The sequence below is a fragment of the Mustela putorius genome, unplaced genomic scaffold, assembly GCF_011764305.1.
Source record: "Mustela putorius furo isolate JIRA1106 unplaced genomic scaffold, ASM1176430v1.1 tig00000174_pilon_pilon_pilon, whole genome shotgun sequence".
Classification (NCBI taxonomy): domain Eukaryota; kingdom Metazoa; phylum Chordata; class Mammalia; order Carnivora; family Mustelidae; genus Mustela; species Mustela putorius.
In genome coordinates, this window is record NW_025421304.1 from 27,945,194 (window position 1) to 27,969,360 (window position 24,167).

Consider the following 24,167-nt stretch of genomic DNA (forward strand, 5'->3'; position numbering starts at 1 on the left):
AGGGAGCCTGCTTCCTCTTCTCTCTGCCTGCCTCTCTGCCTACTTGTGATCTCTCTCTCTCTGTTAAATTAAAAAAAAAATTTCTTTAAAAAAATAATAAAGCTGTTATAATTAAAACAACCCATCTCCCCAAAAACCCCAAAGATGTAATGGAAGAAATTAAGACCAATCCTTAATAAACTGCATTTGAGTCTCTATTTTGGCACTTAGAGTCGGTAATCAGCAGCATGTTTCTTAGCATTTCTCTGCTGTAGAATTTCAGTTTGTTCAGTGAATGCTAATGGTATAGGGTGGTATGAGTATTGGATGAGTTAATATTTATAAAATGCTACAGTGGTACCTAACACATTGTATGTGCATAAGTAAGTGTTAGCTGCTTTAATTATAATTATTATTTATTATTAATTGACAATCTGTCAAAAAGGAATTCTGTGTAAAAAGTGTAATTGGGTTGATTTGGCCTTTGTTAAAAGAGGAACTTAGCTCTATCCAATAGTTTTTATAAATAGTGAATGTTTCATGTTAAATGTGAGGAATTCAAATGTATTATTTGGATCAACCTAGACCTGCAAATTGAACTTGGCCATAAATTAAATGGGTGGAGCCTGTAGCTCTCTGAACATGTTGTTTCTTTTTTTTAAGATTTTATTTATTTATTTGACAAGAGATCAAGAGCATAAGCAGGGGAAGGGGCAGAGGGAAAAGGAGAAGCAGGCACCCCGCTGAGTAGGGATCCCAGTGTTAGGGGACTTGATCCCAGGACCCTAAGATCATGACCTGAGCCAAAGGCAATTGCTTAACGAACTGAGCCACCCAGGTGCCTCTGAACATGTTGTTTCTTAATAAGTTTAATTCGGGAGTGCCTGGGTGGTTCATTCAGATAAACATCTGTCTTCAGCTTGGGACATGATCCTGGGGTCCTGGGATCAAGCCCCTCATCGGGCTCTCTACTCAGCAGGAAGCCTGCTTCTCCCTCTTCCTCTGCCTCTTGTGCTTGTTCTCTGCCTCATATCAATAAATAAAATCTTTAAAAAGGTAAATAAGTTTAATTCACTTTGCAACAAGGATTCTTTACTCCTTGTTCAGGAAGTACCAGTAGATTAGGAGCAAAGATAACAAGCAGATGAGAGGTCTATTTTTTCCATGTGGCTTTGTCAGCGAGGTGGAATTGGTTGAACTCACTGCAAGATAGAAATAAGTGGACCTTAATCATCCTTTGCCTCCCCTAGCGGGTAGAGTTTGGCCACAGAGAGAAACCAAAGGATGGAACCGGACCAAGAGGTATCCCACAGAGAGCAGCAAGGCCAGAAAGTGGTGTCTTTATGTCTTTTTGGTGTGGGAGAAAGAGAGGGTTTGAGATTTATGAGTAATGAAAAAGGGCTGAATATTCACTTTCATTAATTCTACTCTTAGTACTTTGGAACATGTTCTTATGAATAGATGAGGCAAAGAAAAAAAAAAGAAGATAGTATAAACACATAGAAAAGGAAAAGAAATCAAGAATGTTGATTACCCACAAAAGTAGATAGTCCCTAATAAAATGAGAGTTAATTGTAGTTTCAAAATCAAAGAATGTTGTTAGAGTAATATAAATTAATATCATTTATTGGCTTGCACATTTACAGATTCTTAGAAACCAAGATATGTGTGTGTGTACAATTAATAGTGGGTATTTTCACACTGGTGAGGAATTTGAGTAAAATATGATAAATGAAGATTTTTAAAAATTTTTTATTTTACATATTTCTTAAGATTAAGCCCAGATACATGATATAGGTAGAAAAACACATTGGTTTTAAAGGTGCTGTGGATTTTGTAGGATGTGCATTTTGTAGTCTTTTCCTATAAACTTTCTTTGACTAGAGAAGAAAAAGATCCAAAGATAGTGTGGCTACTTTACAATATGGAAAATTGAGTGGTGTTGTGCTTAGAGGATTTAGGGGGCAAAAGCAGCTAAAACGCCTTTGCATGAGCTCATCTGGTCTCCCCACTAAAGGGGTCCTTTTGGCAGTGTGTTCTAACCGACTGTGGCCCAGCCAGAGTCTAGCAGCTGGTTTGAATTAGATTTCCTCTGCCAAATATTTCATAATCAAAACCTGTAGGAAAAATTCTCCCAGACTTTATATTTTTTTAATGTCTGACATGGGATTAGAAATCAAACTGAAATGGTAGGCTCCACCCTGTCACTTTGCCCATGCTCTGTCTTACTTGGATCATATGTGGAATAATTCTGAAACTTAACTTTTGCTGAGATAACTCATGTTTAATTGGCATGTTGGTTCTATGGGCATCTGCTCAGTGAGGCACTTCTCAAAGCATACTTTCATGAACCTCTGAGGATCCCCTTTTCAGGGGGTCTTTGAGTTTGAAACTATTTTCCTAGTAATACTAAGATGCTATTTGCTTTTTTTCCCTGTTGACATTGGTACTGAGGGTTGGTAAAATGGCTGGTGCTTTAGCATGAATCAAGGTAGTTGATTCCATACCAAACTGTATTGACTTGCCAGATGTTGGGGGCCAAGGGGATGTTGGTTGCCAGTTTAACCCCAAAATGTCTTTGTTAGAACAGTAAAAATTTAGTTTTATTTAATCTTAACGCTTGAGTATTCATCTTCTTAATATTCTGTAAGTTGAAGGGGGAAGTACTCACAAGCACTTCAGCTGCGTACTGAAGTATGATGGTTGTTTCAAAGAAAACCACGTGTATGATTGACTTGCTAGTTGAACTAGCTGTAATTTTTCATGGACCACCATTTTTTACTTGAAAAAACAACTTGTGGAGAAAGGCTGGGAAGAGTAGGAGGACCCTAAACTCACCTCATCCCACAGAAACATACAGCTGGATAATACATCAGCATAAATAATCCAGAAAATGACCCAAAGCCTGGCAGAACAAACACCACAGCTAAAGGCAGAGAAGACATTGCATTGAAAGGGGGTAGGAAGGGCAGAGGCCTGGTTGGGAAAGCTGCATATTATTAAGCTAGATATATAGAGATTAGCCAAAAATGCAAAACACTGCCATTCTTCACATTAATTTTTTAATGCCTTTCGTTGTACCATTATCTACAGTAGGAAGGGAGCCACCAGCACAGACAGCCACAGGGCAAGAAACAGACCATCACATCAGAAAGCCCGCACAGGGGGCACCGGGGTGGCTCAGTGGGTTAAAGCCTCTGCCTTTGGCTCTGGTCATGATCCCAAGGTCCTGGGATCGAGCCCCACATCGGGTTCTCTGCTCAGCAGGGAGCCTGCTTCCTCCTCTCCCTCTCTGCCTGCCTCTCAGCCTACTTGTGATCTCTATCTGTCAAATAAATAAATAAAATCTTTAAAAAAAGCCCGCACAGGGAAGAAACCCCGGGACATTTCACTTTGAAAGGGAGAGGGGTGAATTTCCTGAGTTGTTACAATGGTGGGTTGGAGGGAACTACTTAAAGCCTGAAATTTTAAAAATCAGTGAGCTCAGCTCTGGGAGGGCCCAAGAGCCTTAGGAAGCTAAGTCCCCACGTTTTAAAGAGACCACACAAGAAACCACCCAAGGAGATCCAGTATAGAAGCAGCAGTTTGCTTATTTTATTGGTTTTAAAGCGTTCTTTTACTTATTAGAGAGAGAAAGATCAGGAGTGGGGTGGAAGATGGGTAGAGGGAGAAGCAGACTCCCTGCCAAGCAGGAACACCAATGTGCGACTCCATACCAGGACTCTGGGATCATGACCCGAGCCGAAGGCAGAGGCTTAATGGACTGGGCCACCCAGACACCCGAAGCAGCAGTTTAAAAAACACACTGTTGGGCACCTGGGTGGCTCAGGCCATTAAGTGTCTGCCTTCGGCTCAGGTCATGATCCCAGGGTCCTTGGTTCGAGCCCTATGTGGGGCTCCCTGCTCAGAAGGGAGTTTGCTTCTCCCTCTGCCTATCCCCCGTCCCCCTCCAACCCTCCACCCTGGCTTATATTCACTCTCACTCTTTCTCGCTCAAATAAGTAAAATCTTTTTAAAAAAAAAAATCACTGGGACGCCTGGGTGGCTCAGTTGGTTAAGCAGCTGCCTTCGGCTCAGGTCATGATCCGGGGTCCTGGGATCGAGTCCCACATCGGGCTCCTTGCTCGGCAGGAGCCTGCTTCTCCCTCTGCCTCTGTCTGCCTCTCTGTCTGCCTGTCCTCGCTCACTCTCTCCCCGTCTCTGACAAATAAATAAAAATCTTAAAAAAAAAAAAAAATCACTGTCAGACAATGTTTTTCTTATAGAACTTTTGAAAACTTGGATGAGGATAGCACCTCAAAGAGCAATAAATAAATAAATAAATAAAATGGCCTGTTCTTAGCTTCATTGTAGGCCATGTGCCTATAATATTTTTCTAAAAGTTTGCTGGTTCTATCCTTCACTCCTGTAATGATAATTTAAGCAAAAGGACTTTTTTTTAAAGGTTTTATTTATTTGTCAGAGAGAGAGAGCACACAAGCAGGGGGAGCTGCAGGCAGAGACGGATGTGGGACCTCCATCCCAGGACCCTGGGATTATAACCTGAGCCACAGGCAGACGCTTTACTGACTGAGCCATCCAGACGTCCGGAGAAAAAGGACTTCTAAGAGCAAATGGATGCTCCTTTACATTTCTTTCAGTTGTCAGAAAGCCACTATGGGTTCAGATAAAAGGCAACAGTGTGTCTTTCAAGAAAAAGGTATTTCTTCTCATCTACCATCTACCATCTATCATATACTGGTTTAGCCAAGTTAATCACATTAGTTCTCAACCCTGGATATACACTAGAATTACCTGGTGCATAACTTTTTTTTTTTTTTAGTTTTTTTATTTTTAAAGATTTTTTAATTTATTTGACAGAGAGAGATCACAAGCAGGCAGAGAGAGAGAGGAGGAAGCAAGCTCCCCGCTGAGCAGAGAGCCCGATGCGGGGCTCGATCCCAGGACCCTGAGATCATGACCCAAGCCGAAGGCAGAGGCTTAACCCACTGAGGATAGGCGCTCCTACCTGGTGCATAACTTTAAAAAATTACTTATGTCTGGCTCAAATCCTCAAGAATTCAGACTTAACTGGTCTAGGCAATCTTATTCTTATTAATACAAACTTACCCAGATAGTTCAGATGTATAGCCATTTGAAAAACACTAAACGAGTCATCTGCCAACTTTCTGGTCTGAGGACCTTTATATACTCCTAAAAACTAATGAAAACACAAAAATGCTTTTGCTTTTATGGGTTATACTGATTGATATTTACTATAATTAGAAGTTAAAAGGGAAAAATTTTAAAAAATAATTTAAAAATAAAAGTAAAGGGGCACCTGGGTGTCTCAGTGGGTTAAGCCTCCACCTTCGGCTCAGGTCATGATCCCGGAGTCCTGGAATTGAGCCCTGCACTGGGCACTCTGCTTGGCAGGGAGCCTGCTTCCTCCTCTCTCTCTGCCTGTCTCTCTCTCTACTTGTGATCTCTGTCAAATAAATAAAAGTAAAAAAAAAAAAAAGTAAAAAGCCTGTATGTTTCAATATGAATAACTTATTTTTATTAAAATAATATTTTCTAAAACAAAAAAATTAATGTGAAAAGTGGCATTGTTTCGCACTTTTTTAAAGATTTTATTTACTTATTTGACAGAGGTCACAAGTAGGCAGAGAGGCAGGCAGAGCAAGGGGAGGGGAAAGCAAGCTCCCCACTGAGCAGAAAGCCCAAGGTGGGGCTTGATCCCAGGACCCACTGAGCCACCCAGGCACCCCTGTTTTGCATTTTTTGCTAATCTCTATGTATCTGGCTTAATAATAGATGATTTCTATCTCCTGTATTCTTTTTTTTAATATTGATTTATTTTATTTTATTTTATTTTATTTTACTTTCTTAAGATTTTATTTATTTATTTGACAGAGAGAGAGCAGGGAGACGGGGAGAAGGAAAAGCAGGCTCCCCACTGAGCAGGGACCCCCCCCCCCCGATGTGGGGCTCAATCCCAGGACCTTAGGATCAGGACCTGAGCCTAAGCCAGATGCCCAACTGCCTGAGCCACCCAGGCACCCCTTACTTATTAATTTTGAAGAACAAGAGAGAGTCATGGGTGGGGGCAGAGGGAGAAAGAGATAAGCAGACTCCTGGTTGAGTGTGGAGCCCAGTGCAGGGCTCAATCCCACAACCCTGAGTTCATGACCTGAGCCAAAATCAAGAGTTGAGTCTGAAGCTCAACTAACCACGTAGGCACGCCTTTACTGTTACTTTTTTAGCAGCTTTACTGAAATAACCCATATACATACAATTCACCCATTCAAAGTGTGGTATTTAATAGTTTTTATTATGTGCACAGAGTTGTGTGACCATCACCATAATCAATATTAGGACAGTTTCATCATCATAAAAGGAAGTTCTTACCCATTGACAGTCACTTCTCATTTTCCCCGCTGCCCGCCCTTACTGGGAATCTAATTCTGTCTCTGTAGATTTGCCTATCCTGGACATTTCATATAAATGGAATCATATATAGCCTTTTATGTCTGATTTCTTTCCCATAGCATACTGTCTTCAAGGTTGATCCATGTTGTAGCATGTGTCATAGCTTCATTTCTTTTTATGGCTGAATAATGTTCCATTGTATGGATAGACCACATTTATCAGTTGATGGCCATTTGGCCTATTTACATTTTTTGAGTCTTATGAATAATGCTGCTGTAATATTCATATACAAGTTTTTATGTGAACATATGTTGGTTTGGGGGCATATATAGCTAGGAACAGAATTGCTGGGTCATATGGAGCTCTATATTTAACCTTTTTTTAGAAAGTACCAGGCTGTTTAGTACAGGTACGACATCATTTGAAATTCTTACCAGCAGGGTATGAGTTTTCCATTTTCTCCATACCCTCATGGTTTTAAGTTGTATTTCCCTAATAGCTAATGATGTTGAGCATCTTTTCATGTACTTATTGGCCATTTGTATACTTCTTTGGAGCAGTATCTATTTAAATCCTTGATTCTCTAATTGGGTCGCCTTTTAATTATTGAGTTGTAAGAATTCTTTATATATTCTGTAGGCAAATACCTTATCAAATATACGATTCGCGAATATAGTTCCTTTTCTGTGAGTTGTCTTTTACTTTCTTGACAGTGTCATTGGAAGCACAAAAATTTCTAATTTTGATGAAGTCCAATTTATCAGTCTCCTCTTGCATTTTTGTGTCACATCTAAGAAGGCTTTCCCTAATCCAAAGTCACAAAAATTTACTTCTGTGAGCTTTTCTAAAAGTTTTGTAGCTTTAGCTCTTAGACTCATTATTTTATCCATATAGGGTCAGTTTTTCTGTAGTGTGAAATAGTGGTCAAACATCACATCATTCTTTTGCTTGGGAATATTCAGTTATCACAGTACCATTGTTAAATAGACTGTTCTTTCTCCATTGAAGTCTCTTGGCAAAAATCAGTTGATCATAACTAGGGTGTTGTTGTTTTTTTTTTTCTGGACTGTCAATTTAATACCTTGGTAGTAAGTTTTGAAATCAGAAGAGTGAATCCTCCAATTTTGTTCTTTTGCAAAATTATTTTGGTGATTGCAAGTTCCTTGCATTTTCATATGGATGTTAGGATTAGCTTGTTGATTTCTGGAAAATAAAAAAAAGATGAAATTTCATAGAGATTGCCTTGAATCTGTAGATCAATTTAGGGAATATTGCCATCTTAAAAATATAGTCTTCTGGTCCATGATCAAAGGTATCTACTTACTTAGGTCTCTAAATTCTTTCAGGAGAATTTATGAGTATAAATTTCAGGAGTTTTATGAGTATAAGTTTTATACTTCTTTCGCTAAATTTATTCCTAAGTATTTTTCATTTTGATCTATTATAAATGGATTTTTTTTCTTAATTTCCTTTATAGATTGTTCGCTCCTACTATATACAATCAATACATTGATTTTTTTTTTCTTGAATGGGGAGGGGCATAGGGAGAGAGAGAATCTTAAGCAGGCTTCATGCCCAACATGGAGCCCAAAGTGGGACCCCATCTCATCACCCTGAGATCATGACCTGAGCTGAAATCAAGTGTCAGACACTTAGCCAACTGAACTACTCACATTGGGCTCCTTGCTCAGTAGAGAGCCTGCTTCTTCCTTTCCATCTGCTTGCAACTCTCCCTGCTTGTGCTCTCTTTCTTGCTCACTCTCTGTCAAATAAATAAATAAAATCTTTTTAAAAAAAAAGAGTTTTAGTTTTTAAGTAATCTTTCCACCCAACATGGGGCTCGAACTCACATTCCTGAGGTTGAGTCGAATGTCTACTGACAGACACCCCAGTTATGTCTCATTCTTATCATGATTTGTACAGGCTAAAAATAAAAACTTTTAGAACAGACTGGACTTGCAAAATCCCCAGGTACAGCATTTATCAGAAATAATGGTCCCTTCTCCAATCAACCAAGAGTTAGATGAAGTATTCATGTAAGCATTTCATCGAAACCCTGAGGTTCATAGTTGCCATTCTGACTTACTGCCTTCAACTCTCCATTCTACTTTCTGTTTCTAAGGGTTGGTCTATAGGTACCTAATATTAGTAGAGTCAGGCAGTGTTTGTCTTTTTGTGACTGGTTTATTTCACTTAGTATAATGTTGACAAGGTTCATGTGTGTTGTTGTGTATGACAGGATTTCCTTTTTTTTTTTTTTTTAAGATTTTATTTATTTATTTGACACAGAGAGATCACAAGTAGGAAGAGAGGCAGGCAGAGACAAAGGGGGAAGCAGGCTCCCCGCTGAGCAGAGAGCCAAATATGGGGCTCGATCCCAGGACCCTGAGATCATGACTGGAGCCAAAGGCAGAGGCTTTAACCCACTGAGCCACCCAGGCGCCCCGATTTCCTTCTTTTTAAGACTGAGTAATAATTTGTTGTATGTATATACCACTTTTTCTTCAGTTATTCATTCTGTCAATGGACATTTAAGTTGCTTTCACCTCTTGGCTATTGTGGATAATGCTGCAATGAACATAGATGTAAAATATCTCAATAATCTAATTTCAGTTCTTTTGGCTATATACTAAGAAATGAGTCTTTTCCCCATTTTTTAACTGGGTTTTTGTTTCTTTATTGTTGAGTTTTAAGAGTTCTTTGTATATTTTAGATATTAGTCCTTTATCAGATATGTGCTTTTCATATATTTTCTCCTACTCCGTGGCTTGTCTTTTCATTCTTTTAACAGTATCTTTCAAAAAGCAGAAGTTTTTAACTTAAAACTTACCAATTTTTTTTCATGGATCACACTTTTTGTGTTGTATCTTTTTAGATTACCTAGGTTTTCTCTTAAAATATCTTCTGCAAGGGGCGCCTGGGTGGCTCAGTGGTTTGGGCTGCTGCCTTCGGCTTGGGTCATGATCTCAGGGTCCTGGGATCGAGCCCCGCATCGGGCTCCCTGCTCTGCAGGAAGCCTGCTTCCCTCTCTCTCTCTCTCTCTCTCTGCCTGCCTCTCTGCCTACTTGTGATCTCTGTCTGTCAAATAAATAAATAAAATCTTTAAAAAAAAATATCTTCTGCAAGTTTATACTTTTACATTTTACATTGAGGTCTACGATCCCTTTTGAATTAATTTTTGTGGAAAGTGTAAGGTCTTCCAAAAGAAAACACCAGGCCTGATGGGTTCATTGGTGAATTCTACCAAACATTTAAGGAAGAAATTCCCTATAATCTCTTTCAGAGGAAAGAAGCAGTGGGAATACTTTCTCATTCTGTGAGGCTAGCATTACCCTAATACCAACACCAGACGAAGACCTTATAAGAAAATGTAGACCAATATCTCTCATGAATATAAATGCAAAAGTCCTCAACAAGTATTAGCAAATCAAATCCAAAAAAGTATAAAAAGAATTATATATCATGACCGAGTGGGATTTATCCCAGATATGTAAGGCTGGTTCAGTATTCTAAAATCAATTAATGTCATCCATCCCATCAAGAAGCTAAACAAGAGGGGTGCCTGGGTGGCTCAGTGGGTTAAAGTCTCTGCATTCAGCTTAGACACTGATCCCAGGGTCTTGGGATCAAGCCCCATTTTGGGCTCTCTGCTCAGCAGGGAGCCTACTCCCCCCCCCCACCCCCGCCTGCCTCTCTGCCTATGTGTGATCTCTGTCCGTCAAATAAATAGAATCTTAAAAAAAAAAAAAAAAAAAAAAGGAAGCTAAACAGGAAAAATCATATGAATCTATCAAGAGATGCAGGAAAGTCATTTGACAAAATTCAATACCGGTTTCTGATTTTTAAAAAAGAAAAGTAAACTAGGAATAGAAGGGAATATTCTCAACTTGATAAAAACTGTCTACAAAAAATCTCTAGCTAATATGCTTAATAATGAGAAACACAGTTTTCCCATTACAATCAGGAACAAGGCAAGGATGTCCTGTCCCCTCTTGCCATTCCTTTTTAACATCCTACAAGCAATTCTTGCTAATGCAGTAAGTTAAGAAAAGGAAGTAAAAGGTATACAGATAAATGGCTGACAGGAGGAGGGGGAGGGGATGAATAAGCAGAGCAAAGAGAACTTTTAGGGCAAATACTGTGTATATTATAATGACGGATATATGTTGTTACACATTTGTCCAGACCTATAGAATTCACAACACCAAGAGTGATCCCTAAAGTCAACTATGGACTTTGGGTGATTATGGTATGTCAGTGTAGGTTCATTCTTGGTAGGAAAAAAAAGTACCATCTAGTGAGCGATGTTGATAAGAGGGGAGGCTGTTTGTATGTGGGGGCTTAACACGTCCTAGTCAAAACTGAACCTTTCTTTGACCTGTGCAGCCTTTTCAGAGCATAAAAAGGAATGGAATATTGGGCCTTAGCTCATCCAGCCCAGTGTTCTGCCTATGACTTGAGGGGTCATTTTATGGGACAAAAGAATGGTATATACTTCAAAGGCTATAATATTGTTTTGAAATATACTTTGCCAGAACTGCAGGTAGCTTTTATAACTTTCTGCTTATTTACCAGCATAAATTGCTGACATTTTCTTATACCACTGTATTAATTACTTTTGATCTTTGCCCTCTTTGTGGTCCTAGGTTGGTTCATTCTGGCTCTGGATGTCGATCACCCTCACTTGGATCTGACCTCACGTTTGCTACCAGAACAGGCTCTCGGCAGGGCATTGAGATGCATCTCTTCAGGGTGGAGACACATCGGGATCTGTCGACCTGGACCAGGATACTTGTTCAGGGTTGCCATGCTGCTGCTGAGCTACTTAAGGAAGTCTCACTAGGTATAGATCCTGACACACCATTTCAAATAGTAATTACATGGAAATGTTATACTTTGTTTAAAGTAAAAACCAGGGGGTGCCTGGGTGGCTCAGTGGGTTAAAGCCTCTGCCTTTAGCTCAGGTTATAATCCCAGGGTCCTGGAATAGAACCCCACATCGGGCTCTCTGCTCAGCAGGGAGCTTTTTTCCCCCTCTCTCTCTGCCTGCCTCTACTTGTGATCTCTGTCTGTCAAATAAGTAAATAAAATAAAATAAAAAATAAAGTAAAAACCAGAGACGCCTGGGAGGCTCAGTTGGTTGAGTGTCCCAACTCTTAATTTCAGCTCAGGTCATGATCTCAGGGTCCAGAGATTGAGCCCCACTTTGGGCTCTGCACTGGGTGTGGAGCCTACGTGGGATTCTCCCTTTCCTTCTCCTTCTCCCTCTGCCCCTCCAACTCGTGCTCTCTCTCTCTCTATCAAATGAATAAATAAATCTTAATTAAAAGAGGCACCTGGGTTGAGCATCTGCCTTCCACTCAGGTCATGATCCCAGGGTTCTGGGATCATGTCCCGCATCAGAACCTTGCTCAGCAGGGAGTTTGCTTCTCCCTCTCCCTCTGTCTGCCACTCCCCTTGCTTATGTTCTCTGTCTCTCTGTCAAATGAATAAATAAAATCTTTAAAACAAAATCTTAAAAAAAAAAAATAAAGTAAAAACCATTACTCAAAAATATTCTAAAATATGGCAGCATAAAATGATCTTGATGGAAGAAACCTGGTTTTTCTGTTTCAGTAGTAAAGTTTCCCTAAACCTTATATATGGCTCCTTTATAACACCCTTTGTACAACGTGACAGTTTTGGTGTTCATTGTTTTAATCTGTATATGATAGCGTAAGGACTGATTTACTAAGTACTAGATGCACTAAACTTCTGTTCAGAAGATTTAGTCTAAGATATGGATAAACACCCTTAAAATATGGGCATATTACAAGGCTTATGGCTACAGAAAAATAAGGAATTTTGTGTAGGAGTTTGTCTTCAAATTTTGAAATAAGCATCTAAAGGAGAGAAGCCTGGTGGTGTCTTTTCATTGTTGAAGCGCCCTCTTGTGGCTAGTCCTTATGGCTTCCTTTGTGTATATATATGTATGTACACGTGTAGGTATTTCCAGATTGTTTTCCATTTTAACAAGAACAAAGAATAGTCAAAATGAAGATATAGAGTTTCTAATATGGTTTGAATTAATTTTATCTTTTTAAAAATATTTTATTTATTTGAGAGAGATAGAGAGAGAGAGCGTGAAAGGGGGAAGGGTCAGAGGGAGAAGCGGACTCTCCACTGAGCCGGGAGCCTGTTGCGGGGCTCTATCCTGGGACCCCGGGATTATGACCTGAGCCAAAGGCAAATGCTTAATCGACGGAACCATCCAGGTAACACTAATTTGATTATCTTGGTTCCAATACAGTTTACTTAATTTTGCTCCTGTTTTCTATGTATTTTATTTTATAAACAGTTTTATAGAATTTTATAAAAAGAGAAAATGTTTAAAGGGAAGAATGTCTTGTAATTTATCTTTCTTTCCATTGCTTTTGGAAAGTGAGAGATCTCCATGGCTTTAGAACTGCATAGGTAACATTTCCATGGGTCATCTTCTAACATTGGCAGAGGGAGAATTTTTTAAATGTTGTCAAAATGACATAATTCTTCAACCCATTAGTAATTGGTTGATATTTTCCTTACAACCACAGTGATGATTCAAGTAGTGACACCAGTGACTAGTAAGACCCCACCTTGGATTTCACCTAAAGCCACCATTTCCACACTTTTTCATCTGTGTGTTTCCCACCCATTTTCACTATAGAGTGGTTGGTGACCACGCTCTGGTTTTAGTCTTGGGCACAGAATATGCTTTCTGGGTTGTGTCCTCAATGTGAAGGTCTATAGTGCTCTCTGTTCCTTTGGGGAGCCCAAGAACATTCATTAGGCCCTTTACTGGCATCTGAGATCACCATATCGTCTTTAAGAATCCAGAGAGAAGGGCACCTGGATGGCTCAGATGGTTAAGCGTCTGTCTTCAGCCCAAGTCATGATACCAAGGTCCTGGGATTGAGCCCTGCATCAGGCTCCCTGCTCAGCAGAGAATCTACTTCTCCCTTTGCCCATCCCCCTTGGTCATGCTGTCTCTCTCACTCAAATAAATAGATGAAATCTTTAAAAAAAAAAAAAAAATCCAGAGAGATGTGTTTCCCAAAACAAAGAATGCATTTTAGATTTTTAACATTTTTCACTTTCCTGTTGTTGCTCTGCTGTCTGACAGCTAAACTTCTGGCTGGAAACAACAATCTGTCCAGTCCCTAGCTCACGGTTGTTTAAATACAGATGGCTTGAGGGGAGGATTGGTTGGGTCCTTATACTTTATTTTTGGTAATTTTGAACCTTTTTATTCCCACTTACAGCTGTCTTTTAATATTACCTTGATAATACTTTCATTTCCACAATTCAGGTCAACTGATATACTTACTAATCACTTACTCTGAATTTAGAACTGTGCCACATGTACTACAGTGACTGAAAGTAAACTGTTTTGATGAGAGCCAGAATTCCTTTAAAATGCATTTGTGTGTGTCTGTGTGTCATACACCTGATCTTTGTCTTACTATGTGTGTGCTTAATGTGCACATCCTCATTTGCGTATACAAACGTACATATATAAGCATGTCCTGCAGATGCATGTTATCACTTGGTGTTATTGTTGGGAGATTCAGAAAGGTTTATTTAAAACTATAATTATGGCACATTGTACTACCTATTCAGGTATCTGTGGCCTAAAGAACATCAGAACATTGACAAGAAGAAATCATAAATTTAAGCTCTATTTCTTTGTCTCTTATGTGTATTGGTTATGGTTTATGCATTTATTTACTTATTTGTATAGTATACTCATTTAGAAAAATTTTGGTAACTACCTTTAAGATTTTGCTAGTGAGCGCAACACATGAACTTCATAATGTTCATTTAGTTTTATTTATTTATCTTTAAAGATTTATGGGCACCTGGGTGGCTCAGTGGGTTAAAGCCTCTGCCTTCCGCTTAGGTCATGATCCCAGGCACCTGGAATCGAGCCCCACATTGGCTCTCTGCTCAGCGGGGAGCCTGCTTCCTCCTCTCTCTCTGCCTGCCTCTCTGCCTACTTGTGATCTCTCTCTGTCAAATAAATAAATAAAATCTTTTTTAAAAAAGGATTTTGTTTATTTACTTGTCAGAGAGAGAGAGAGGGAGAGAGGCAAATGCAGGCTCCCTGCTGAGCAAGGAGCCCAGTGCAGAACTCAATCCCAGGACCCTGCGATCATGACCGGAGCCAATGACAGACATTAACCCACTGAGCCACCCAGGCATCTGTATAATGTTCATTTAGTTTTAAACCTTTGTTAGATTACAGTAGAATTGGTATATGATCCTTCCAGAACACAGGACTATTTCCTTTTAGTAAATATGAACCTCAAGATCACTAAGCAGAAAATACAGTTAATTCTTTGATATATTTAAAACCATTTTCCATTTTTTATAGGAATTCAAAGTATGAAAATACATATATGTATATATTTGTTTGAACTTTAATAAATATTCTTCTAAAGGCTAATTTCATCATACCAGTTACCCAAACTTTACAATTTTTAAATCAAAGAACTTTATGGAGATACTCTGCATTTCTATAGTTTTGATGTTATAAAGGCTAAGTAGTAGTAGATACAGGAGGATTTGCTTTAGTGAAGATGTAGAAAATCTCCAAAAGGAGAAGAAAAATGAGCATTTTGAAGTGTTTATATTGTTAGCATATATAATGAAAGAGTTTGCTTTTTAACCGTGTTCTTGATTTTGTAAAATTCTCTTGAATTTTTATTCAGCTACTGGGCAAATATGGATTGAGTGTATACTCTATACTTGTACTGGCTATACTAAAATAGAGTAGGCATAGCCCCTGCCTTTGAAGTTGGAAGGACAGAAGCAGAAGGAATAATGAGTACTTACCAGGGTTGTTATAAGTCATAAATTGAATGTATGTTTCCTCTGACCCTAACACACACACTTCTAAGCCTTTATTTTTTTTTAAAAGATTTTATTTATTTGTTTGACAGACAGTGATCACAAGTAGGCAGAGAGGCAGGCAGAGAGAGAGAAAAGTGGAAGCAGGCACCCTGCTGAGCAGAGAGCCAGATGCGGGGCTCGATCCTAGGACCCTGAGATCATGACCGGAGCCGAAAGCAGAGGCTTAACCCACTTAACCACCCAGGCACCCCATAAACCTATATTTTTAAGATGAAAGAACTGGCATTAATGTTGTGAGGGCTTGAATTGGGTCTTTTCTGACTCCAAAACCAGTGCCTTAAGCCCCTGCTTTCCCCCCTCTAAATGACTCATTCTTATGCGCAGATTAAACTCCTAGAGGATATATACAGTATCATTTTCTCTTAATTCATTAAATCAACAAACATTTATTGAGTGTTTTTTTACTTACAGAGTGCTGTGCTTTGTAATGTGAGAAATAAAAATAAATAAGACCTACTTCATGCCTTTGACCAAATAGCTATAAGAAAGGAACATAGTGTCATGTTCTTTGTAAGCCTGGGCATGATCAGTCCATTGATTATACTTGATAGACTTGCATTTTTTTTTAAATTTTATTTATTTATTTGACAGAGAGAAATCACAAGCAGATGGAGAGGCAGGCAGAGAGAGAGAGAGAGAGAGAGAAGCAGGCTCCCTGCCGAGCAGAGAGCCCGACGCGGGACTGGATCCCAGGACCCCTAGATCATGACCCGAGCCGAAGGCAGCGGCTCAACCCACTGAGCCACCCAGGCGCCCCTAGACTTGCATTTTTTATGTGCAGGAACAGATGATATTGCTTCAGCCTTTCTCCAAGAGAGTCCTGGGCAATCAGGCCAGGTTGAACCCACAAAGCCCATTACCTTCTGGATTTTTCTGGAAGACCCAGGGGAGCCCAAGGTGGCTCAGTCCTGCAGCTACTGAAGGAAAGGTCTTACAGGAAATACTGCAGCCCTCCAGACCCCTCATACCGAGTAACTGGCCGCAGAACAGCAGAAACAAGATTTGCAGCAGAGCATTTCTTTGATGTTAGGATAGTTGTCCTTCAGGATACACTGCTAATCTCCAGTAGTCTCTCATTTAAAAAAGATGCAAAATAAAGAAAAATTAAAAAATAAAATAAAAAGACACAAAGTAGAAACCATGGGATGTATTTACCAGCAATTATCTTGATATAACAATAAATTTATTAATGAGCCTTTTTTCCTCTTGGCTTTATTAAATTTTTTTACTACTGGAAAGCTGCTTGGAAGTTATCTTTAACATGTATCATTGTACTCAGCAGTATCCCATAGTTTGAAAAAGCCAGTGTCTCCCCAACTTAGCAGACTGTGAGATAGTAGTCAGAGCACACAAAGGAAAACTAAGGCTGGTGGGGACCATTAGCTTCATGCAAACCGTAGAAGAAGGAAAGGAGCAGCCAGTAGGGCTAAATGTATCAGGATGGTTTAGGCTGAAATTAACAGAAAATCCCCTCTAAAACTAGATTAAACATTAAAGAAATGTATTATCTACATAGAAGAAAGAGTAAGAATAAAAGGTGAGGGGATACCTGGTGGGTCAGTTGGTTAAGCATCTGCCTTCCGCTCAGGTCATGATCCTCGGGGTCCTGGAATCGAGCCCTGAGTTGGGCTCCCTGCTCAGCTGGGAGCCTGCTTCGCCCTCTGCCTGCCACTCTCCTTGCTTGTGCTCTCTCTCTCTGACAGATAAATAAAATCTTTTCTTTAAAAGATTTTCTTTAAAAGATTTTTTTTTTTTTAAATTTATTTATTTGAGAGAGAGACAGTGAGAAAGAGCATGAGTGAGGAGAAAGTCAGAGGGAGAAGCAGACTCCCCATGGAGCTGGGCGCCTGATGCGGGACTCGATCCCGGGATTCCGGGATCATGACCTGAGCCGAAGGCAGTCGTCCAACCAACTGAGCCACCCAGGCGTCCCTCTTTAAAAGATTTTAAAGAAAAGATTTTATTTATCTGTCAGAGAAAAACACAGCGAGAGAGGGAACACAAGAAGAGGGAATGGAGAAGGAGAAGAAGGCTTCCCGCCAAGCAGGGAGCCCAATGCGGGACCTGAACCCAGGACCCTGAGATCACGACCTGAGCCAAAGGCAGACACTTAATGACTGAGCCACCCAGTCAGCCACCCAATAAATAAAAGCTTAAAAAAAAAAAAAGGATAGAAGGTGAGGGGTGGTCTTTCCTTCCCAATTGTATTTCTTTCCAATCTGATTGAGCCAATTTGGTTCATGTGTATACTTTGGACCAACAACAGTTACCAGAGGAAAGCTGTGCTCGGATTGGCTCAGCCGCTATCTACCCTTGAAATTGAGATGACCCTTCTTTGTAACACATGAGGAAAAAGTGTAGAAATTTGAATAAAAATAGGGTTTGGGGGGTGCCTGGGTAGATCAGTGGGTCAAAGCTTCTGCCTTCAGCTCAGGTCATGATCTTGGGGTCCTGGGATTGAGCTCCACATCGGGCTCTCTGCTCATCAGGGAGCCTGCTTCCTCCTTTCTCTCTCTGCCTGCCTCTCTGCCTACTTGTGATTTCGGTCTGTCAAACAAATAAAAAAAATCTTTTAAAAAAATAGGGTTTGGCTGTAAAGGAAGAATGGAGAAATAGAAACTGGGTAGACAGCTGACAGTGAGTACTTACAAGTATCAAGACAAGAGCTAAGGAAGCTGGTTGGATTCAGCAACATGGAGATAATTATTGGTGCCCTTCAGAAAAGATACTCAGTGGTATGATGGCTTTGGCAGACTGAAAAGGACTGAGGATTGAATGGAAAGTGAAACACAGTGAAACACAGATAAACTGACTAAAGACACTCCTTTTAAGAAAAGAAAGCGGGGCTCCTGGCTGCTTCAGTCAGTAGAGCTCAGTTGGTAGAGATTAACTCCTGATCTTGGGGTTGTAAGTTCAAGCTGCATGTTGCATGTAGAGAGTACTTAAAAATAAAATCTTTTTAAAAAGAGAGAGGGGGTGCCTGGGTGGCTCAGTCGTTAAGCATCTGCCTTCGGCTCATGTCATGGTCCCAGGGTCCTGGGATCGAACCCTGTATCGTGGGCCCCCTGCTCAGCAGGAAGCGTGCTTCTCCCTCCCCAACTCCCTCTGCTTGTTCCCTCTCTCGCTGTTTCTCTCTCTGTGTCAAATAAATAAATAAAATCTTTAAATAAAGAGATAGAGAGAAAAAGGGAAGCTGAGGATTGAGTAATGGCATTTCTTCTGATAATGAGAGATTTGAACATCTAAAAATATTAATGCAGGAGATCCAGTTTAAAGAGAAATGTTGAGGGGCTCCTGGGTCCTCCATCGGTTGCTAATCTGACTTTTTTTTTTAAAGATTTTATTTATTTGAGAGAGAAAGAGAGAGTGTGCATGAGTTGGGAGGAGGGGCAGAGGGAAAGGGAGAAGAAGACTTCTTTCTGAGCAGGGAGCCCAACACAGGGCTCGATCCCAGGACCCTGAGCCATAGGCAGACACTTAATTGACTGAGCCCCAGGTACCCTGAGTGTCTGACTCCCTATGATTTCAGCTAAGGTCATGATCTCAGGGTTGTGAACTCGAGCCCCATGATGGGTTCCATGCTAGAGTCTGCTTAAGATTCTCAGTCTCTCTCAAAAGGAAAAAAAAAAAAAATAGAAAAAAAAATACTTGAGTGTAATAATTGAACCTTAAACATGAAGTCAGAGAATATTCTAATGCAGACTATTAATGATACAGGGAGATTCTCCTCAGAGAACTTCGTTCAGAATAATTGAGCTTGGATGAGAGTACATGTGGTAAACTGGAGATTTCTGGGTTTTAGGTGGTTGGCGCGCACATAAGCGTTCTCAGTCTTCCCCCACCCGCTGCCTCTCACCCCATCCCTGGTCACCACCTTGTCCTTGACCCCTATTCCAGGTGGTGGGTTGGTTATGAATTAAGTCTCACAGATGAAATGAACTTAGAGAAGAGATGAGGGTGTCTGTTTTACATATTACTTGGTAATAAAATTTTCCCAAAGATGCTGAAAGTTTATTAGATTTTTAGACAAGTTGAAATGTCATGATTTACTAATTCTGCTGTATAGTATACACTCAGCAAAGTGGCCATTGTTATGTTTGTTATTGTTACTTAAACCCCAGAGAATTAGCACCTCTAATTAAGCCTTTTAAGGTTACCCAGAATTGGGCCACCTGGGTGGCTCAGTGGGTTAAGCCTCTGCCTTCAGTTCAGATCATGATCTCGGGGTCCTGGGATTGAGCCCCGCATCGGGCTCCATGGGGAGCCTGCTTCCCCCTCCCCTGCCTGCCTTTTCGCCTACTTGTGATCTCTGCTTGTCAAATAAATAAGTAAAATCTTCTTTAAAAAAAGATTACCCAGAATTAGACTATTCCCCTCTCCTCTATCCTCCAATATAGTGTCTTGTCCAATTCCCTAGTATAGGATGTAGTTCATTTTTCTGTATCCGTATTTCCTTTTCTTTCTCTCTCACTTGTCTGAATAGGAAGCATCTTTTGTTTAACTCTGTATCTCCCACGACCTAACACATAATATAACATGTAACTTATGTGTCTGGCACATAAAAAGTGTTCAAAACAATGGTTTCGTGGGGCGCCTGGGTGGCTCAGTCGGTTGAGCATTTGCTTCTTGATTTCAGCCCAGGTCATGATCTTGGGCTCTTGAGACTGAGCCCCATGTTGGGCTTCACACTCAGCGCGGGGAGTCTGCTCGGGATTGTTTGTCTCCCTCTCCCTCTGCCCCTCACCCTGCTCTCTCTCTCTCTCTGTCTCTAAAATAAATAAATCTTACAAACAAAACAAAACAGTGATTTCTACAATGTAGATTGTTTGTAAGGACCCAACTGTCATCCCTGCTGCCCTGTGAGAGCAGAGAATTAAAAAAATAAGAATAAATGATTTAATGAACAAACAAACTAATATATAATTCACAACTCCGCTGAACTTCATGTATGTTTGCTGATTATTCTGGGTCCAGGCCCATGAAGTTCCTTCCCCTAACTTGATCTCTGAACACTATCAACCCACATCGTACCCTCCAAAAGGAACACAAAGCCCCCACTGCTGGGTGCTGAATGTTTATCTTCCTCCCTTGATTACTGCAAAAACTGTAGTTTTTTTTTTCTGTCTTTTAAACTTCAGTATTTGATGTTCTGTGATTGTCCTTGAATGCTGTTGATGTCTTTTTATATTTCTGATAATGGCCCTGTTAAGCAAAATCAGCACATTGCATTTTTTACTGACTTACCTATAAATTGAGGTACATAGTGGATTTATAGTCCACAAAAGGATTTTAGTTGAATCAGGACATCAGGATGGTTATAATAAGCCACCTGGAGTAACCCAGAGCTTCACTAATAAGTCCCAGATCCTATCCCATCAGAATTGGGCCACTTATCACAGCTGGCTGCCGTACACACACACACACACACACACACACACACACGTGCGCGCGCGCGTTAAGTCACAGTCAAAGACTTTTTTTTTTTTAAGATTTTATTTATTTATTTGACAGAGATCACAAGCAGGCAGAGAGGCAGGCATAGAGAGAGGAGGAAGCAGGCCCCCTGCTGAGCAGAGCGCCCGATGGGTCTCGATCCCAGGACTCTGAGATCATGACCTGAGCCAAAGGCAGCGGCTTAACCCACTGAGCCACCCAGGCGCCCCAGTCAGAGACTTTTTGCTCTTCAGTGCACTACTCCTGACACCCTCTGAGCATGAGAGGTACCAGGTACTTAGTCACCATTGCTTTAACTATATATACTTACCATTTGGGGAGAAACCATTGAACTAGGACTTATAGATACAACATTGCTATGGTCAATTCATACGTTCAGAATTATCTGGTATTAATTAGCAGTTTTAAGTGAAAACAAACTCACATCTAAACCCAGACATATTCAGTGTCACCTTTATTTTTTCCCTTCAAAGTTGAGATAATCAGAAACAGTATTCTGTTTGATTCTTTTCTTTTCTTCTAGAGAGAGAGCGAGAGCACAAGTTGAGGGAGAGGTAGAGCGGGAGGGAGAAGCAGACTCCCCACTGAGCAGGGAGCCCGACATGGGACCTGATCCAGGAACCCTGAGATCATGACCTGAGCTGAAGGCAGATGCTTAACCAATGGAGCCACCTAGGGGCCCTTGTTTTTTCTTAAGTAACACACACAGCTACTACATTTGCGTTGCTTTTCTTCCCTCCTAGGAGGAAATAATCCTAAACAAGATCTTTGGGCAACTTGGTTTATGGCAGGCTCTTAGGGGGTTAATGGCTTGCCTTTGCTAGCTGCATCACCTGATCTTGCCCCAGTAATAACACACCTGCTGGCAGAAATACTCCCCCACCTTCTCTAGCCAGTGCTTCCAGAACTCGAGCAAATCCTTGTTCTTTGAGCTTCTCTTTTCTAGACTAGAACTGATCCCCTCTTCTCCTCAAACAAATCTCACTACCCTTGACTGCACTATAGCTTCAGGGATGTTAATAGAATAAAATTCCCTTGAAAACTGTATCCTAGTTGCCCTGATTAGGATCTATCTGTTCTTCCTCCAAACCCTTAGCCATTTATTCTGAGATTATTGCATTGTATTTCTTTCTACAGGTAGGTAGTTTTATCCATGTTCCCCCCCCACCCAGGGTTTTTGTCTGAGGATAATGAAAATTCAGTCTTTGGGCCGAAGTTCTCTTCTTTGAGTAGTGCTGAGAAGGGACACTGCCAATATTTGTCTATTGTTCTTTTTTCTTATTACTTAAACACAGAGCTATTTTAACTAATTCAGTGCAAGGGCAGTGAAAAAATACACTGATGGGTCTGGATAGGAGGACTTGCTTGTTTAGAAAGTACTTTTTGTGACCAAACATAGCAAGACTCTGATCCTTTAGGTGATGTGAAGTACATCTCTCAAGGGGTTGTGCGAATTCCCAGGTCTCAGAGGGCCTTGCACTTGCAGCCCCTGTACTAACAGCAAAACTGTGCTCGGATGTTAGTGAAATGGAAACTTCACCAGTCTTGAGAAAAGGCATGTGTCAGTCTTAATGATCAAAGGGGTTTTTTTCCTATCGATTCAGATCAATCCTTTGAATTTTATCTTTGATCGGACTGACAGTATGACTTTTGCTAACTATGACTCTTACCTTTGATAATAAACATTATCTTTATCCTCTTCCCAAATACCAACCAAACCCTGCGACTGCCCCTAAAAGGCATTTCTGCCTTCTCTCCTTTGGATGTTCTTTCTTCTTGCCCATTTGAAACCTTGCTCTATTCACTGCCCATCCAGTTTGACCTATTTTTTAGGGCCTCTCTGAAGTACCTTCTCCAGGAAAACTATTCCTTGACTTTGGACTCGTTCAGTCTAGTGTTTAGTTGTGTTCTGTACATTCTACCCAGCACGATTAGGAATTTCACGTTTATGCCTATTCATTTAGAAATTTCTCGAGAGCGGGCACCATGCCTCTCACTTCTCTAGTACCATGCACCGCCTACTGCCAGCACAAGTGTTTAATTGATACTCACTGAGTCAAACTGAATCAGATCAGATGTCATGGAGAGTTATGGTCATCTCTTTCTCATCTCAGTCTAGATATTGACCCAAGCAACCAGAACAAAACTTACTTGAGGTCGTTCCAAATAAGTTAGATATCACACATTCTCAAGAAAGGATTCTTTTTCCTTTGTTGAAGTCAGAAGAATCCTTTTCCATTTGAAAACTGAAGTGCTAACTTTATTAATGATAGTTTTTGCGTGTCTTCAATAGGCTGCACGATAAATGGCCAAGAAGTAAGATTCACTGTCCACTATGAAAATGGGTTCACTATCTCCAAGGAGAATGGAGGTTCCAGCAGCATATTGTACCGCTACCCCTTTGAGAGGCTGAAAATGTCTGCTGATGATGGCATTAGAAATCTGTATCTGGATTTTGGTGGTCCTGAAGGAGAACTGGTAAGAGTGTTTCTGAAAACCATGTTTACTCCAATAGGTATTTTCTTTCTTTCTCATTGTGTTTTACCTTTTGTATAGAAAAGTGTGGACATATCATCCATTTGGAGTCAGGAAATTGTTCTTTAGTTTTCAGGATGTATTGGGTTTGGGTTTGGGGCCTGTGTGTGTGTGTGTGTTTCTTTCCCCCACTTCAGGAAATCATTCCTTTTTAAAAAGTTTTGTTTGAATGGTAGAAGGGAAAAATGGATAGCCCTTTTAAGAAATAGGCTTTTATCAAATATGAGCTATAAAATACAAAAGATGGTAAACTTTAATAAATAAATTCTATCCATTGCTATTATTAGTAGTTGGTTGAGATGAGTTAAAAGTAATAGAATGACTTGGTTGCTACAGAAATTCTGCTGATGAGAAAAAAGATACAGAGGTATCTCCACACAACCATCATTTTTTTTTTAAGAGCTCCTTGTCTTTTAAAGGAAAGATCAGCAGGAATTTATGATTTCCCTTAGGGAACCATAGAAGTGTGTAAAGTTTACTTCAGAAATCACAAATTATGATAAAGGAGTAAAATAATGCCTTTTCTGTCTTATCATTTTAAAAAAGATTTTATTTATTTATTTGATAGAGATCTCAAGTAGGGGGAGAGGCAGGCTGAGAGAAGGAGAGGAGGAACAGGGAGCGCGATGCAGGGCTCCATCCCAGGACCCTGGGATCATGACCTGAGCCAAAGGCAGAGGCTTTAATCCACTGAGCCACCCAGGTGCCCCAAGTTCAAGTCTTATACATGAAATATTATGTCTGTTGACACTTACCATAGATGGAAATTTGCAAAACAGAATCTTGACATTTTATTACTGAAAGAGATCGTAGAGAAAATAACTTCCAAATAAGAAATCATGTCTAGAAATCTTATT

General features: G+C 40.3%; 1 protein-coding gene across 1 annotated transcript in view; it reads left to right on the forward strand.

The window, feature by feature from the left end:
• The window catches only part of SNTB2 (syntrophin beta 2), a 116,359-nt gene that overhangs the window by 82,798 nt on the left and 9,394 nt on the right, over positions 1–24,167 (forward strand). The window contains exons 5-6 of the mRNA XM_013052275.2: positions 11,037–11,233; positions 23,069–23,253. Coding sequence (XP_012907729.2) covers positions 11,037–11,233; positions 23,069–23,253 — 382 coding nt within the window. The remainder of the gene's footprint in view (positions 1–11,036; positions 11,234–23,068; positions 23,254–24,167) is intronic.